Consider the following 16,473-nt stretch of genomic DNA (forward strand, 5'->3'; position numbering starts at 1 on the left):
TCTAACACTACCAGTATGTGTTGGTGACCTCGGGCTGACTTAATAATGGGGCCTACCAGATCCATGGCGATCCTTTCGAAGGGCACCTCTATAATGGGCATAGGTACCAGTGGACTGCGATACTGAGGGTGGGGGCTAGTCACCTGACACACTGGACAGGACTGACAGAACCTCCGGACTTCCTCATAAATCCCAGGCTAATAGAACCGTTGTAGAATTCGCTCCAGCGTTTTCTTAACCCCCAGATGACCACCCAACACATGCGCATGCGCTAAATCCAAGACCATTCGCCGGTAAGGCTGGGGCACCACCAGTTGTTCCACCACCTCCTGCCTCACCTTGTCTACCCTATATAACAGGTCCTGGTTATAGGCCAGGTGAGGAAATACGGTATCGGCGCCGGGACGCTGGGCAACGCCATTAATCACCGACACACCTTCTCTAGCCCGCAATAACGTCGAATCCTGGAGCTGTGCGGTCCCGAAGGTTTCTCGGGGTACCCCCAGATCCAGGATAGACGAACTTTCTACTGTCTCACCCGCCAATACTTCTAGGGGAAACCGGTCAGGGTTACACTCTACCTCCCCTACGGTGACCCCTATAGCTGGGGCCCCTGCCTCGGGGTCCTCGGGCTTGGGACCCGGACATTTTTCTTCCCCACAGGTAGGCAACCTGTTCCTCCACAAAGTCCAGAACAGGGGAAAGTCCCTTCCCAATATTGCGGCATAGGGGAGCCGTCTCCCCACTCCGACGACATGTGGTACCTCCTTCCCACACACCGCCAGGGTAACCTTAGTGGTGGGATACTCCCGGCGATCCCCATGTATACAGACAATGGTAAGGGTTCGCCTATCTGGGAGTTTTTCCGTTACCAGCGATTCATGGACCAGAGTTACCAGGCTCCCAGAGTCCAGCAGGGCCTGCACGGAGTGACCATTGACAACAACATCACACAACGGAGGGGTGTCCGCAGCCAGCAGGGGGTCAGCTATATACACCGGTTGGGCATAAAAAGAGGACCGGCGAGCGAACCCGCAGTCCATGGGTTCGGATGCCCTAGGGCAGTTGGCTGCCACATGTCCCCAACCCTGACAATGCCAACATCTGATCCTCGCAGCCTCCCTCCTCCCCAGGGTATTCCTCCCACGGACTGGAGATCCACTCCCCTCCTTATGAGGTGGGATCCCTTTTTCAGGATCCCGGGTCGGCAACGGGGGCTGACGTGACTTCGGTAGTACCGCTAAGTCCCGCACCAAATTCTGAGTGGCCATATACCTCTCCACCAGGCTAACCAGTTGTTCCAGGTTGCCTGGATCGCCTTGTCCCACCCAGCGCTGTATGGCTCTCGGGAGGGTACGCACGAACCTGTCGACCACGACCCTTTCAACCATCTGAGAAGGGCTCAATATTTCAGGCTAAAGCCATTTTTTTACTAGGTGAAGTAAGTCATAGGCTTGTGACCGGGTGGGTCGGGACTCGGCAAACACCCACTGATACACCCTGTGCGCTCGCACATAGGTGTTTACCCCCAACCTGGCCAACACCTCACTTTTTAGCCTCTCATAGTCCTTGGCCTCATCGCGGCTGAGGTCAAAATAGGCCTTTTGTGCGTCCCCCACCAGAAAAGGCGCCACCACCTCGGCCCACTGTTCCAATGGCAGCCTCTCTTGCTCCGCGGTTCTTTCGAACACCGTCAGGAACGCCTCTATATCATCTTCCGGACCCATTTTCCTCAGGGCGGATCGGACTTTATCCCTGGCGGTAGACACAGTCGGGGTTGTTGCGGTTGAAACTCCTTGCAGGGATGTTCGCACCGACTCTTGCATGGCTACCAGCTGCTGCATTAGGAGATTGTTTGTTTGCTGCTGTGCACACATAGCCTCCTCGTGTCTTTTTTGCTGTAGCTCATTATTTTCCCTCTGAGCCTGCAATGCCTGTTGCTGCTGTACATTACTCTGAATCAGGTGCTTAATGGCCTCCTCCATCTTGTCAGGAACCATAAAACTTGCAGGCCTGATATATGACATGCAGTCCAACACAACTTTTGCCTCAGGCCTGCCTCACTGCAGGAAGGCCCGCTCCAAGCCACCAATTGTGGGGATGTGCTCGTGGTAGGCCACGGTAGCGGCGGCAGTATTGAGACAATCACAGACAGTCTTTGTGGTTCACCGTGACTTTATTTACACCAAAGGCATAACAGGCAATGTGCAGACCAGACAGGTGCATATCCACATAGTGCATAGAACAAAAGTCCTTCCATAGAAAAAATAAACAGCAGGTTTGAGTCACCTTGTTTTGGACAGACCACAGCAGTTTCTGCAGGCTTGTAGGCTACCTGCCTTTGTCTCCCTCAGGCCAGAGCCACTTCGGCTCGTAGCACCACAGGTCCCAGGACTATCCTTCAATGTGTGCTGCGCCCAGACTCTCCTCCTCCAGCACTGACTCTGTCTGTCGAAATCTCCAGCACAGCAAGACACACCCCACCCCCATCATCAGCAGGCTGGGTTCTTTAAAGGCCCAGCTCCACCAAAAACCTGGGCTGGCCGTGGGGAACAGGCACCCCCCCAACTCTTTACCTGTTCCCAGTAAAAACCGGCCCGGACACGCTGCGCCAGCAGCATTCGCCGCTGTAACCGCAATGATCCGGTTCTTACTCCACCGAGGCCAGGACCTCTGGTGGCACGTATCGTCCGTCCATTATTATTCCGGGGACTCTCCTACAATATATATATATATACAGTACAGACCAAAAGTTTGGACACACCTTCTCATTCAAAGAGTTTTCTTTATTTTCATGACTATGAAGGCATCAAAACTATGAATTAACACATGTGGAATTATATACATAACAAACAAGTGTGAAACAACTGAAAATATGTCATATTCTAGGTTCTTCAAAGTAGCCACCTTTTGCTTTGATTACTGCTTTGCACACTCTTGGCATTCTCTTGATGAGCTTCAAGAGGTAGTCCCCTGAAATGGTCTTCCAACAGTCTTGAAGGAGTTCCCAGAGATGCTTAGCACTTGTTGGCCCTTTTGCCTTCACTCTGCGGTTCAGCTCACCCCAAACCATCTCGATTGGGTTCAGGTCCGGTGACTGTGGAGGCCAGGTCATCTGGTGCAGCACCCCATCACTCTCCTTCATGGTCAAATAGCCCTTACTTTCAAAGTTTTCCCAATTTTTCGGCTGACTGACTGACCTTCATTTCTTAAAGTAATGATGGCCACTCGTTTTTCTTTACTTAGCTGCTTTTTTCTTGCCATAATACAAATTCTAACAGTCTATTCATTAGGACTATCAGCTGTGTATCCACCTGATTTCTCCTCAATGCAACTGATGGTCCCAACCCCATTTATAAGGCAAGAAATCCCACTTATTAAACCTGACAGGGCACACCTGTGAAGTTAATACCATTTCAGGGGACTACCTCTTGAAGCTCATCAAGAGAATGCCAAGAGTGTGCAAAGCAGTAATCAAAGCAAAAGGTGGCTACTTTGAAGAACCTAGAATATGACATATTTTCAGTTGTTTCACACTTGTTTGTTATGTATATAATTCCACATGTGTTAATTCATAGTTTTGATGCCTTCAGTGTGAATCTACAATTTTCATAGTCATGAAAATAAAGAAAACTCTTTGAATGAGAAGTTGTGTCCAAACTTTTGGTCTGTACTGTATATATATATATATATATATATATATATATATATCAGTTATTGCTTTCAAAGCTGCATGTACTGGAAAAAAAAATATAGGAAATGTGTCTGGTCTAGAAAGGGAAAAAATGGCCCAGTCTTGGACTGGTTAAAATGTGATTATGGTCAGTGATGGTCAGTTCGCGGTGTTCGCCAATGAACACATGCAGGCTGCCATCTTGACTCACCCGTCTGGCGATGCACAGGTAAGCCCTTACCTGTGCCTGTGCCGGAAGCCGGTCTGAAATCAAATGCGGTCACCGGGAGAGGGCAGTTCCGAGAACAGTCCGATGAAGGCCCCCGGTGGCTGTTCTCGGAACTGCCTGCTCCCGGTGACTGCATTTGATTTCAGACCTGCTGCCGCCACAGGCACAGGTAAGGGCTGATAATTTTAATTCTTAATCCTATGTTGGGTACGTATTTGCATTTGTATCAATACATGAAATAAAGGATACATTTTAATTTATTGGTGAGAGAATCTCTAGTGGGAATTTTTCTGGCCAATTTTGACCCATGTGTGTCTCATAGAAATGTATTTAAATGCAATTAACTGAAATGAAGGCTGTAATAATCTGTTTGCAATGAGATCCCCCTAGGGGTGGTTGCATGAAAATGCAGTGTTTTCACACTGGGAAGAGAAGAAGGCCCCATAGCAGTCAGTTGGTCTGCCTTCTTTGAAGGTATACCATTGGTCATGGCTACTTAAAGGGAACCTGTCACCAGTTTTATGGTGTCCTAACTAAGGGCAACATAAATAAGTGATTGATTCTCTTAGCACAATGCTGGGTCACTTTCTTTAATTGACCCAGTCAATCTGCCAACATCTTGTATTGAAAAGCTCCAGCTGATAATGATGAGTCATGAATATTCATGAGCTCCTGACTCTCCCCGCCCACCTGCTGCTGAATAACATTTTTTTTCCATATGAATCAGCAGCAGGTGGGCAGGGGAGTGGCTATAGCTCTGAATTAAATATACGCTGGACTCAATTACATCAAGCCGGACTCGAATCAGCTCATTAGCATGCGGCATCTTTGTGTATATATTATGAGATAACCATCTGTCACACCAGTAAGTTAATACATCTAAGGTACTTTTTAGTAGTTAATGATAGTATATAATTAGTTAGATTATAATCAAATATCCACATGACAGGTTCCCTTTAAGCTAGGAAGATGTACATTGCCCCATATGGCAATCCAATTTAGTGGTACAAGAGATTACAATTACTAAGTATAAGGTGTAAATAAAACTAGAACTTTCTCAAAACTTCATATAGACATTGTGGTTAAATGTACCTCACCTTGACCACAATGGTTTTCTCCACAGAGTCCTTTCGGCGGTCCTTTCCGATCAGAAGAGCATCTTGGGTACAATCACCTTCCACTTCTAGAGATCCACTGTCAACCTCAATCTTTAGTGTCTCTGAAAGGTGAAAATCATGACACTTTTGATATCAAGTAAAAAAAAAAAAAAAACATTATGGAGTATTTTATTATATAATATTTGGATTTCACCTTTCATTTTTCAGACCTCTTTTGGAAAAAGAAAGGTGGAGTATGATTGGTTGCTATGCACAACTAAGCCACTATTCCTTTAAACCAGTTATGATAAATTTCCCCCATTTTTTAACCCCTTAAAGACCAGCGTTGTAATAGTATGGATCTGGCAGGAGTCCTCAGAAGTCCAGCGCCATGCTATTGCATTCTGGAAACACTTATTTTGTCCTTGCAATACACAGAGACAGCTCTGATCCCAGCTGTTTAACCCCTTTCATGCTCCATTATTAACCAGCACATAAGTGGTTAGACATGGAGAAGGGCTCCCTTTGTCACTCCATCAATACTATGCCACAGTGATTGTGTTATGTTAATGGTTACAATGGCAGTCAAGGGCCAAGCATTATACAGAGAAGTAAATTTTAAGCACACAGGGAATGGTGCGCTTTAGGATGGTAAGACTGTAATAAAAATACAAAAAGTCTTAATAAACTATATTAGAAAAAGTTTTAATATGGCATTAGGAACATCTTAATAAAATTTTATTCAAAAGTTTAGTTACTCTTTAAATATTAGAAGAAATAAAAGAAAAAATACAAAACATATTTTGTCCATAAATTGCTTTTATTATATAAAAAAAAAAAGAAAAAAAGAAACAAAATTAAAATAATAATATAAATCCAAAGAATTAAGAAAACATGTTATTTATGCTGCGCTATGAACAGCAAAAAAACCTAAAAAAACTTCAGAATTGCTATTAACCCCTTGTATACCGGAGATTTTTTCGTTTTCATTTTTCTTCCCTATCTTCCTGGAGCCATTTTTTTTTTTTACATGTATCCATATGAAGGCTTGTTTTTTTTTTTGTGGGACAAGTTGTGCTTTCTAATGCCACCATTTACACCATTGAATACAATGGAGTGGGAAGCAGGAAAAAAATTCCAAATGGGGTGGAATTGGAAAAAATACGTAATTCACTGTTTTACATGTTTTGTCCCTACGGAGTTCCCTTTACGGCAAAAATGACCTGTGCCCTATATTCTCTGGGTCAGTTCGATTACAACAATACCATCAAGTATAGTTTTTTATGTCTAAATAGTGTAAAAATTAATTAAAACTTCCCCAATTTTTTTTTTACCTCATATTCTGACTCCTATTACTTTTTTTAGAGTTATGTCTACTGAGCTGTGTAGGGGCTCATTTTTTTGCGGGATGATCAGTAGTTTTTATTGATATCATTTTGGAGTATGTGTGACTTTTTGATCACATTTTATTAAATTTTTTGGGGCAAGAGAAGTAATGAAAAAATGGTGAATCAGCCATTTTGACCCTTTTTCTGTTACGCCATTTGCCGTATTGGAAAAATATTTTTATATTTTACTAGGACGGGCACTTTTAGATGTAGTGATGCACATGATGTTTATATTTTTTGTTATTTATATATTTCTTTTTTTATACTACGGAAAGGGGATGATTAAAATTTTTATATTTTTTAAATTTTTTATACTTTTTTCTTCTTTTTCAAATGTAGGCAGTGTTCAAGGCTAAAATGTTTCATAAAGAACCATGATAATACTTGAATTGCTAATTTCTTATGTTGGCCTGCCCCTGCTGGTCAAAATAAGAATTGCATCTCAAATACCCTGGGTCTCTTCAGAGAGACCTGGCGTATTGAAACCAATTACAGGGGATGCTGGAAAGAAGCCCGGAAGCCCACGATTCTGGGTTTTTTAGCTTTTTTGCCTGTCGTGGTTATTAGCCACGGGTCTCTGCTGTTTGAAATTGTTGCACATGCAAGCGGGCTCTATGTTCACCTATCTCTCCAGTGCTGTACATGCGTGGTGCTAGTAGAAAAAGGGTTAATAGTTAATCCATAGAATATTTGTATCACAAAATGATGTAATTGAAAAGTACAACTCCGCATACAGTTACATCAATCGAAAAGGAAAAAAAAAGTTAATTAAGGCGATGATTAAAAAGAAATGCTTGGTCCTTTAAGGGGCTATCCAGACCATAATATTGATGACCTATCCTCAGGATAGGTCACAGGTAGGGATGAGCGAACCCGTGGAAGTTCGGGTTCACTGGGTTCGGCTGAACTTCAGGTCAAAGTTCGGGTTCAGGACCCAAACTTGACCCGAACTTGACCCCGAACCCGGACCCCATTAAAGTCAATGGGGACCCAAACTTCACTTTATTTTTTTCTTAAGACAGAATGCTAAATAAAATTTACATTGAGGGGTTAAAAATAATTTAAAAAAAAACTCACCTCATCCACTTGATCACGCAGCCGGTATCCTCTTCTTTCTTAAGGACCTGCAAAAGGATCTGCAATGACATCACAGCGCTCACCACATCGCAGGTCCTTTTGCAGGTCCCAAAGAAAGAAGAGGATACCAGCTGTGTGATCAAGTGGATGAGTTTTTTTTTAATTATTTTTAACCCCTCAATGGACATTATATTTAGCATTCTGTCTTAAGAATGCTATTATTTTCCATTATAACCATGTTATAATGGAAAATAATAAAATCACCCGAACACCTATCCCGAACTTAAGTGAAAAAGTCTGGGTTCAGGTCCGGGTACCCGAACTCGCAAAGTTAGGTACGAACCCGAACTTTGCAGTTCGGGTTCGGTCAAACCTAGTCATAGGCCATCAATATCTGATTGGCGGGGGTCTGACTCCCAACAACCCTGCTTATCAGCTGTTTAGCTGTAGCTCCAGCACTCGAAGGTGGCTTTGTGTAGTGGACAGTACTGGTAACTGGAGCACTGCTCCCATTCGCTTCGGTGGGAGCAGTGCTGCAGTTCCCAACTTCACCTACTACACATTGGATGGAGCTGTACAGTTCTGTCACAAGAGATACAACTAATCTCTCGAGTTGTCGGACCAGGGCCAATCTGATATTGACGGCCTGTTCTAAAGATAGCCAATCAATATCAAAATCCTGGACAAACCCTTTGAAAGGGTTGAAGAGTTTCATAAATATCACCATGTACTTTTGCATACATCCATGAAAGCGTGTTTTTTTTATCTGTTGGATTCCATAGAAACCTGATGGGGGAAAAATGTGACATGCTCTATGAAGTTCTGTACGCACTTCTGTAAGGCAGCACACAGAAGCCCTAAAGCTCCATATTAAGGACGTATAATCTCTGTAACTGTCTTTGTGCTTTGGCTTCTGGTTCTACTATGTGCATGACCCTTAGGCAATATTTTACCCACCTACTAGGTGGAAAAACCTACAACTTCATTGTATGAATAACTAAACAAAAATCTAAGATTTTTATTTTAAGAAATTTAAATGAAGAAATAATTGTTTACTTGTTTTTTTGGCTGAGACATCCCAGGTGAAGCTGTGCGAATGCCCCTCACAGACACATCTGGCCTGCTCCTTATCTTTGACTGTTATAAGGTCTTCAGAATCAGCCAATGAGGTGACAATCTGTTATAATGATAAAGCAAATGGAAATATATTTCAGAAGTACAAAATAATACAATTCTAAAAGGAATCTGTCAGGGGATTAGTGGCGGAGCTATAGGGGAAGCAGGGGAGGAGACTACTTTGGGACCCAAACTCAGAAGGGGTCTATCAAGGAGGAGGACTAAAATATTTTATTGTCAGGACTCTCTCAGCAGTATTATAAAATTACATTATAGTAATTAAGAAACAGTAGAAAGTGGAATGAGCTGATACCCGGCCTGGTCTGAGAGAGAGCGATCTTGACTAACCACAGTAGTGGGGGTTGCATGGGAGGAGGGGGTTTGCAAAGAATTGGCTGTTGTGGGGGGGGGGGGGGCATTCAAAAATTTTCTGTGTGACACAGTCATTTCTAGTTACACCACTGAAGGGGATTTATGTTACCCAAACCACACACAGCATTAAGTCTTGACAGACTCCCTCGTTACAGAAAAACAACTATGTTCTACTCTGGAATTCTTTTCATAGAAAACAATTTAAAACCATCCCAACACGTGTTGGTATGTCCTGTGGAGGTGCTTATTTTGGTAGGTATACTTATTTCACTGTACATCTTGTGGTCTGTGTTATACGATCAACGCTTGATTTCTTTATCTTTTATTATACTTGTAATATGACCACATTGTATGTGCATCCTCCAGTGGTTTTAGATTATGGTACCATATATATGTTATTTTATTTTATTGTCAGCTTAATAAGGTCCATTTCATATATTTTATACTGATTTGGTGGAGCAGTGTGCCTTTTTGTTGGAGTTTTCAGTAAGGGTGGGTTCACATTAGTGTTATGGATTCCGTTATGGCTTTCCGTTATAACATGGTTATAACAGAAAATAATGAAATCCATAAGACGGAAGGACGGATCCGTTTTGCTGCCTATAGACTTGCATTATGACGGAATGCAAAACGCAAGCCTCTCAAAGGCACTCTGTTTTGATTTCCATCATAATAGAAGGCTATGGGAATCATAACGGATCCGTCTGGTTTCCATTATGCAGAACGGAAAAAAAGTCCTGTCGACAGGACTTTGTTTTCCGTCTTGCATGACGGGAACCAGACGGATCCGTTATGATTCCCATAGCCTTCTATTATGACGGATCAAAACAGAATGCCTCTTGAAGGCTTCCGTTTTGTGGATTCCGTTATTTTCCGTTATAACCATGTTATAACGGAAAGCCATAACAAAATCCATAACGCAGATGTGAACCCACCCTCATCTGTATGCATCTGCAGTTGTAATACAATCTCAAGGCCTGTCAGCTATGAACAATACATCTGAGGGGTACAATAACAGGGAGTGGCGCAATCGCCGATCTCTGTCATTACAACCATTAGTTACAAAGAAATGCGCTTCGCAACAAAGTAATTCATCACAAAGAGAATTTTTTGTAAGATTCGGCAAAGTAGCTAAATAGAATTTTTCAATACTTGGCTCATCTCTAGTTACTATATAATTATTCTTACCAGAATACATTTCTTTGCATAGCTGAAGACCACGGCTTGTATGGTAAATTTCTCTCCTTGTACTACAGAGTAGGGGACAATCAGGTCAATGAAGTAATTTTGGAAGGCGGTAAGCTCAACATCCTTGACACTGGCAACACCAGACTTTCCCAAGCAGACAGCATCAGTCACCCACTTAGTGATACTGTCTGGTGTAGTTCGATTCAGTACAGTGTGTCCGTCTGAGCTGTAACACAAATTTCAAGCAGGAATAAATTAAGCAATATCAGATTTAATGGCACCCACTGAGGAAGAGATAAGCTATCTCGAAACGCGTCTGGCGGGAATACCAGTGCGTTAATCAACTACGTAATATACATGGCCATGTACTAAACTTCACCTTCAAGGAATTCAATACCGCTTTACTTACGAAACTAACAGATGGACCAAGTCTCACGAAAATTGGGACGGGATCCCTAAAGACGCTGCAAATCGAAACCGACACTGCTGGAGCGTGGTGGAGCTGTGGGATGCCACAGAAAGAACCTCTACACGCAAAAAGATTTTGACCAGTGCAACATATCGCGAGTACTAAACACCAAATGTGAACATTGCATTTTCCACAAACGGGTGAACTTGATTGACTCTGAAAGGTGGGACTACGTAGGAATTGTGTCCCCTACACACAAGGATCAGAAGTCCTACATATACGGACTGATTACATGGCACCTGCCATCGGGATTTCTGCCTATGCAAGCATGCCTCTATCCATATAGAGAACCAAAGTACAATCCTACTCATACAGTGAGATTAATTGATGAATTTGTCATTTTAATATTCTTTATTTTACTATTTTTACGTATATCTTTTATTTATTTAGATGTATTACACTTAGGTATATTACGGTTTTATTATATAATAAATTTGTATGTTTCCATATATCCTCGAAGTGTTCTGACTGCTGGTTCTAAAGTCTGTATATAGTGATCCCTCAGGATACAATGGTCTTTTTTGACTATTGTCAGAAACATACAATGCCTCAGACTTAGACCCATCAAATCAATTTCTCTGGTGAAATAGTTTTATTAGTTAGCAGCTATTCCTGACTGTTATATGTAAGGACTTGTTTTATCTGTCTTAGTTATCTGCTTATTTTTCTTAAATTTTCATTTTCTTTTATCTTGGATGCCATTTTGGAGCTTTAAAACTGATTACTCAAGTTAGGGTACTTTCACACTAGCATTATTGGAATCCGACAGGCAGTTCCGCTGCTAGAACTGCCTGCCGGATCTTGAAAACTGAATACAAACTGATTACCCATTTTTCCGCATCCGGTATCATGCGGAATAACGGATCCGGTATTTCCATTTTCACAAAGATCAAAATACAGTCAAATACCGTGAAAGGGACGGAACGGAAGGCATCCTGATGCATACTGAACGGATTGCTTTCCATACAGAATGCATTAGGACAAAACAAATGCATTTTTTCCCGGTATTGAGACCCTTTACTGGATTTCAATACCGGAAAAGAATAATGCTAGTGTGAAAGTACCCTTAGGCTACTTTCACACTAGCATTTTAGCTTTCCGTTTCTGAGATCCGTCATGGGCTCTCAAAAGCGGTCCAAAATCCATCAGTTTTGCCCTAATGCATTCTGAATGGAAAATGATCCCCTCAGAATGCATCAGTTTGCCTCTATTCAGTTACCATTCCACTCTGTAGGCGGACGCCTGTCTGTCCATCCTGGGATGCGGAGCGAGACGGATCCATCCTAACACACAATGTAAGTCAATGGGGACGGATCCGTTTTCTCTAACAATCTGGCACAATAGAAAACGGACCCGTCCCCCCATTGACTTTTAATAGTGTTCAAGACAGATCTGTCATGGCTTTAGAAGACATAATACAACTGGATCCGTTCATGACGGATGCATGCGGTTGTAATATTGTAAAGGAAGCGTTTTTGAAGATCCATGACCGATCCGCTAAAGAACACTAATGTGAAAGTAGCCTTACAATGGTTTCAGCATACAATGGTTGTCCTGGAACCAACTAATATTGTAATGTAGAAATGATTGGGTCAGTGTACAAACTGCAAAAAATGCGGATAGCATACTGAAGAAAAAAGACCTAACTGTATATTCAAAAAGCAGTTTGTTCCCAGTGATGGTAGACTCTGCAAAGCTAAAATACATCAGTCTTCTATAAAAAAAAATAATAATAATTATCTGCACAGATAAGCAATGCATATAATAGATTGAAAGGGAATTAATTGAGTAGGCGAAGAACTGAGACTGCTTCATACGTTGGGAGTGCCAGCTGTGTTATCTCTTCTCTCCAGGAGGGCACAGCTGCTGGAGTCCCCACTCTTCCCGCGGCACCACAGTTCAAGCTGCTCCTGGCCCTCCTCCTCTGCTTCCTAGTGCTCACTCCCATAAGGCACACACATTCTACCTTTAATTGTCAACACATGTACAGGCTCATCTGGGCCCACCCAATGGCAATATCTCCTGGGGTATATATAGGGCCTTCCAATATGTTATGGTGTTCGAGCAAAAGGTTCCTGCAAAGGTGTGCTATTGTATGTATGATCTGCCTGACCTCTGCCGGTTTACCATATTGACCATGTGTTACCTATCCAGACCTCTGCCTGATCTCCATATTGACTGCCTGCTACCTGCCTTGATCTATCGCCTGTTTACAAATGCACAAATTCAGCCTGTTCTGACCTCAACTTGCCCTCAGATCATGCTTTCGCCTGCTCCTTTTGTGCCATGCACCACTGCATGGCACAAAAGGGGCAGGCCAAAGCATGATCTAAGGGCAAGTTGAGGTCAGAACAGGGTAAGAAGCATATAAACGGAAATTACTCCTAGAGGTATCAGCCTGCTGGCCCCTGCAATGAAGTCCAGATCCTAGTACCGGGGTGAAAGGGTGAAAACCAGGCACCCACCCTGACAATGCCCTTAGGAGTAGCTCAAACTAAGTCAGTTCAGTGGCCCAGTGGGTCCACACTTGATGATTTACACTGACACATGTCTGCAGCAGCCGAGATTGTAAATAACGTAGGGTACTTTTATACTAGCGTTAATCTTTTCCGGTATTGAAATCCGGTAAAGGGTCTCAATACCGGAAAAAATGCATCCGTTTTGTCCTAATGCATTCTGAATGGAAAGCAATCCATTCAGTATGCATCAGAATGTCTTCCGTTTCGTCACTTTTACGGTATTTGACCGGACAAAATACTGCAGCATCCTGCTGTTTTTTCTCCGGCCAAAATACCAGAACAATGCCGCACTGGAGATGTTTTAATGTCGGATCAGGTACCAAGTGTTCCGGAAATTGGCCTTATCTGGTTTTCCAGTCTGCGCATGTGCCGGAACATAAGAGGAGCTTTTTTGCCTTTGTGAGCATGTAAATACCGGCTCCGTTATTCCGGATGATACCGGATGCAACGGATCTGGTTTTTCACCGGATCCATCTAATGGATCTGGAAAAATAGGTAATCAGTTTGTATTCAGTTTTACAGATCCGGAAAGCAGTTCCGGCAACGGAACTGCCTGCCGGATTAGAATGACGCTAGTGCGAAAGTACCCCAATATCCTGGCCATCCTGATCATCTAACCTCCCGGATATCCAGTCAATAGCAACATTTGAGATTTTAAACAGTTAGACTGAGGGAGGAGGGTTCCTCAAGTCTACTAGAGGTAAAGTACAAAATGGTATAATAATAAGTAGAATTTTTTTAATATAACATTTTTTAAAACATTTTCCAGATATATATATATACACTCACCTAAAGAATTATTAGGAACACCATACTAATACGGTGTTGGACCCCCTTTTGCCTTCAGAACTGCCTTAATTCTACGTGGCATTGATTCAACAAGGTGTTGATAGCATTCTTTAGAAATGTTGGCCCATATTGATAGGATAGCATCTTGCAGTTGATGGAGATTTGAGGGATGCACATCCAGGGCACGAAGCTCCCGTTCCACCACATCCCAAAGATGCTCTATTGGGTTGAGATCTGGTGACTGTGGGGGCCATTTTAGTACAGTGAACTCATTGTCATGTTCAAGAAACCAATTTGAAATGATTCGAGCTTTGTGACATGGCGCATTATTCTGCTGGAAGTAGCCATCAGAGGATGGATACATGTTCTCATTCTGTTTACGCCAAATTCGGACTCTACCATTTGAATGTCTCAACAGAAATCGAGACTCATCAGACCAGGCAACATTTTTCCAGTCTTCAACAGTCCAATTTTGGTAAGCTCGTGCAAATTGTAGCCTCTTTTTCCTATTTGTAGCGGAGATGAGTGGTACCCGGTGGGGTCTTCTGCTGTTGTAGCCCATCCGCCTCAAGGTTGTGCGTGTTGTGGCTTCACAAATGCTTTGCTGCATACCTCGGTTGTAACGAGTGGTTATTTCAGTCAACGTTGCTCTTCTATCAGCTTGAATCAGTCGGCCCATTCTCCTCTGACCTCTAGCATCCACAAGGCATTTTCGCCCACAGGACTGCCGCATACTGGATGTTTTTCCCTTTTTACACCATTCTTTGTAAACCCTAGAAATGGTTGTGCGTGAAAATCCCAGTAACTGAGCCGATTGTGAAATACTCAGACCGGCCCGTCAGGCTCCAACAACCATGCCACGCTCAAAATTGCTTAAATCACCTTTCTTTCTCATTCTGACATTCAGTTTGGAGTTCAGGAGATTGTCTTGACCAGGACCACACCCCTAAATGCATTGAAGCAACTGCCATGTGATTGGTTGACTAGATAATTGCATTAATGAGAAATAGAACAGGTGTTCCTAATAATTCCTTAGGTGAGTGTATATCTACAGTGAGGAACAGAGGTATTTGAACACCCTGCGATTTTGAGCACCTACAATATGAATTTCAGACCCCTCTATGATTTCTATGTGAGAGAACTTGCAAAATCGCAGGGTGTTCAAATACTTCTGCTCCTCACTATATATATATATATATATACGGTATATAGCCTGTATCACTGCATCTGAAAAGTCTGAAACATCACAATGTCACAATAGTTATCCTGCACTATCGTGCACTATGGTACTAAGCTCAAAGCACAAGCCATTACACAGCTGTTTTATCTTTTTGTTTTGTTTTGTTTTTTTATAAAAGAAAGTAGTAACACAACGACATGTACATTTTATATTTTATATTACCGTAGTTGTACTGACCAGCTGATTTTTTTCATACACAATGAATGCCTTAAGAGCAACCCCCTCCCTAAAAAAATGACATGATTGTGCTTTTTTTGCTTTCCACTGTACAAATATTTTTGTTACCCTTCCTGATACATTATATGGAATACTTACTGATACAATTTAAAAATACAAGTATACAATTACATTAACGGAAAAAAAATATGGCTCTATAAGGCAAGAATGAAAGATCAAAAACAATGGCATTAAAATTGACTTGATCCTTAAAGGGAATCTGTCATCTCCATACCACCCCAGCGGTGTGCAGTATAGTGTGACTCAGTGAGTTCAGTAACAGTATGTACGTTCATTTTTATCTTCATACTCACTTGCATTCTGACATTGTGATCCAGCAGTAAAATGCATTAAGAGAATTCCTCTTTCAGTCCTCTCTATTGTGTGCATGAGCCTGGGAGTCCTCTCAGTGCATTTTACTGCTGGTTTGTCTAAGCACAGAGTCAGAATGCAAGGGAGTTTGAAGATAAAAATTACATAACCAGACTTGCCATCATTTACACTATATTCGGCTTATGCTGACAGATTCCCTTTAAGATTTAGGCCTCATGCACACGACCGTTGTGTGCATCCGCGGCCGTTGTTCCGTTTTCTTTGGGTCCGTGGAAAAATCGTAAAATGCACCGTTTGGCTTCCGCGTCCGTGATCCGTTTTTCCAGTCCGTGAAAAAAATATGACCTGTCCTATGTTTTTCATGGACAACGGTTCACGGACCCATTCAATTCAATGGGTCCGTGAAAAATCACGGATGCACACAAGATAGTCATCCGCGTCCGTGATCCGTGTCCGTTTTTCCTATAATTTTTAATGCAAACTTGACGTATTTTTTTTTTCACTTTTCATGTCCGTGGATCCTCCAAAAATCAAGGAAGACCCACGGATGAAAAAACAGACACGGATCACGGAACAACGGAAACCGTTTTTGCAGACCGCAAAAAAAAACGTCCGTGTGCATGAGGCCTTATGGTGTGCTGGGGGCAGTAGTAAACAAAAAAAAATTATAATAATGATCTGGACCCCTTATCTGCTGCACTAATTGTCTATTACAGGAGATATAGTCCAATACTATGGTGATGGATTCTCTTTTGTTTTTAGATACT

General features: G+C 42.4%; 1 protein-coding gene across 1 annotated transcript in view; it reads right to left on the reverse strand.

Moving 5' to 3' along the window:
* Nucleotides 1-16,473, reverse strand: part of LOC121004845 (alpha-2-macroglobulin-like protein 1) — a 113,643-nt gene that overhangs the window by 14,421 nt on the left and 82,749 nt on the right. The window contains exons 22-24 of the mRNA XM_040437237.1: nucleotides 10,141-10,366; nucleotides 8,521-8,641; nucleotides 5,000-5,121 (exon numbers count right to left, since the gene is read on the reverse strand). Of these exons, the coding sequence (XP_040293171.1) occupies nucleotides 5,000-5,121; nucleotides 8,521-8,641; nucleotides 10,141-10,366 (469 nt within the window). The remainder of the gene's footprint in view (nucleotides 1-4,999; nucleotides 5,122-8,520; nucleotides 8,642-10,140; nucleotides 10,367-16,473) is intronic.

This window comes from Bufo bufo, chromosome 6 (assembly GCF_905171765.1).
Source record: "Bufo bufo chromosome 6, aBufBuf1.1, whole genome shotgun sequence".
NCBI classification, from domain to species: Eukaryota; Metazoa; Chordata; class Amphibia; order Anura; family Bufonidae; genus Bufo; species Bufo bufo.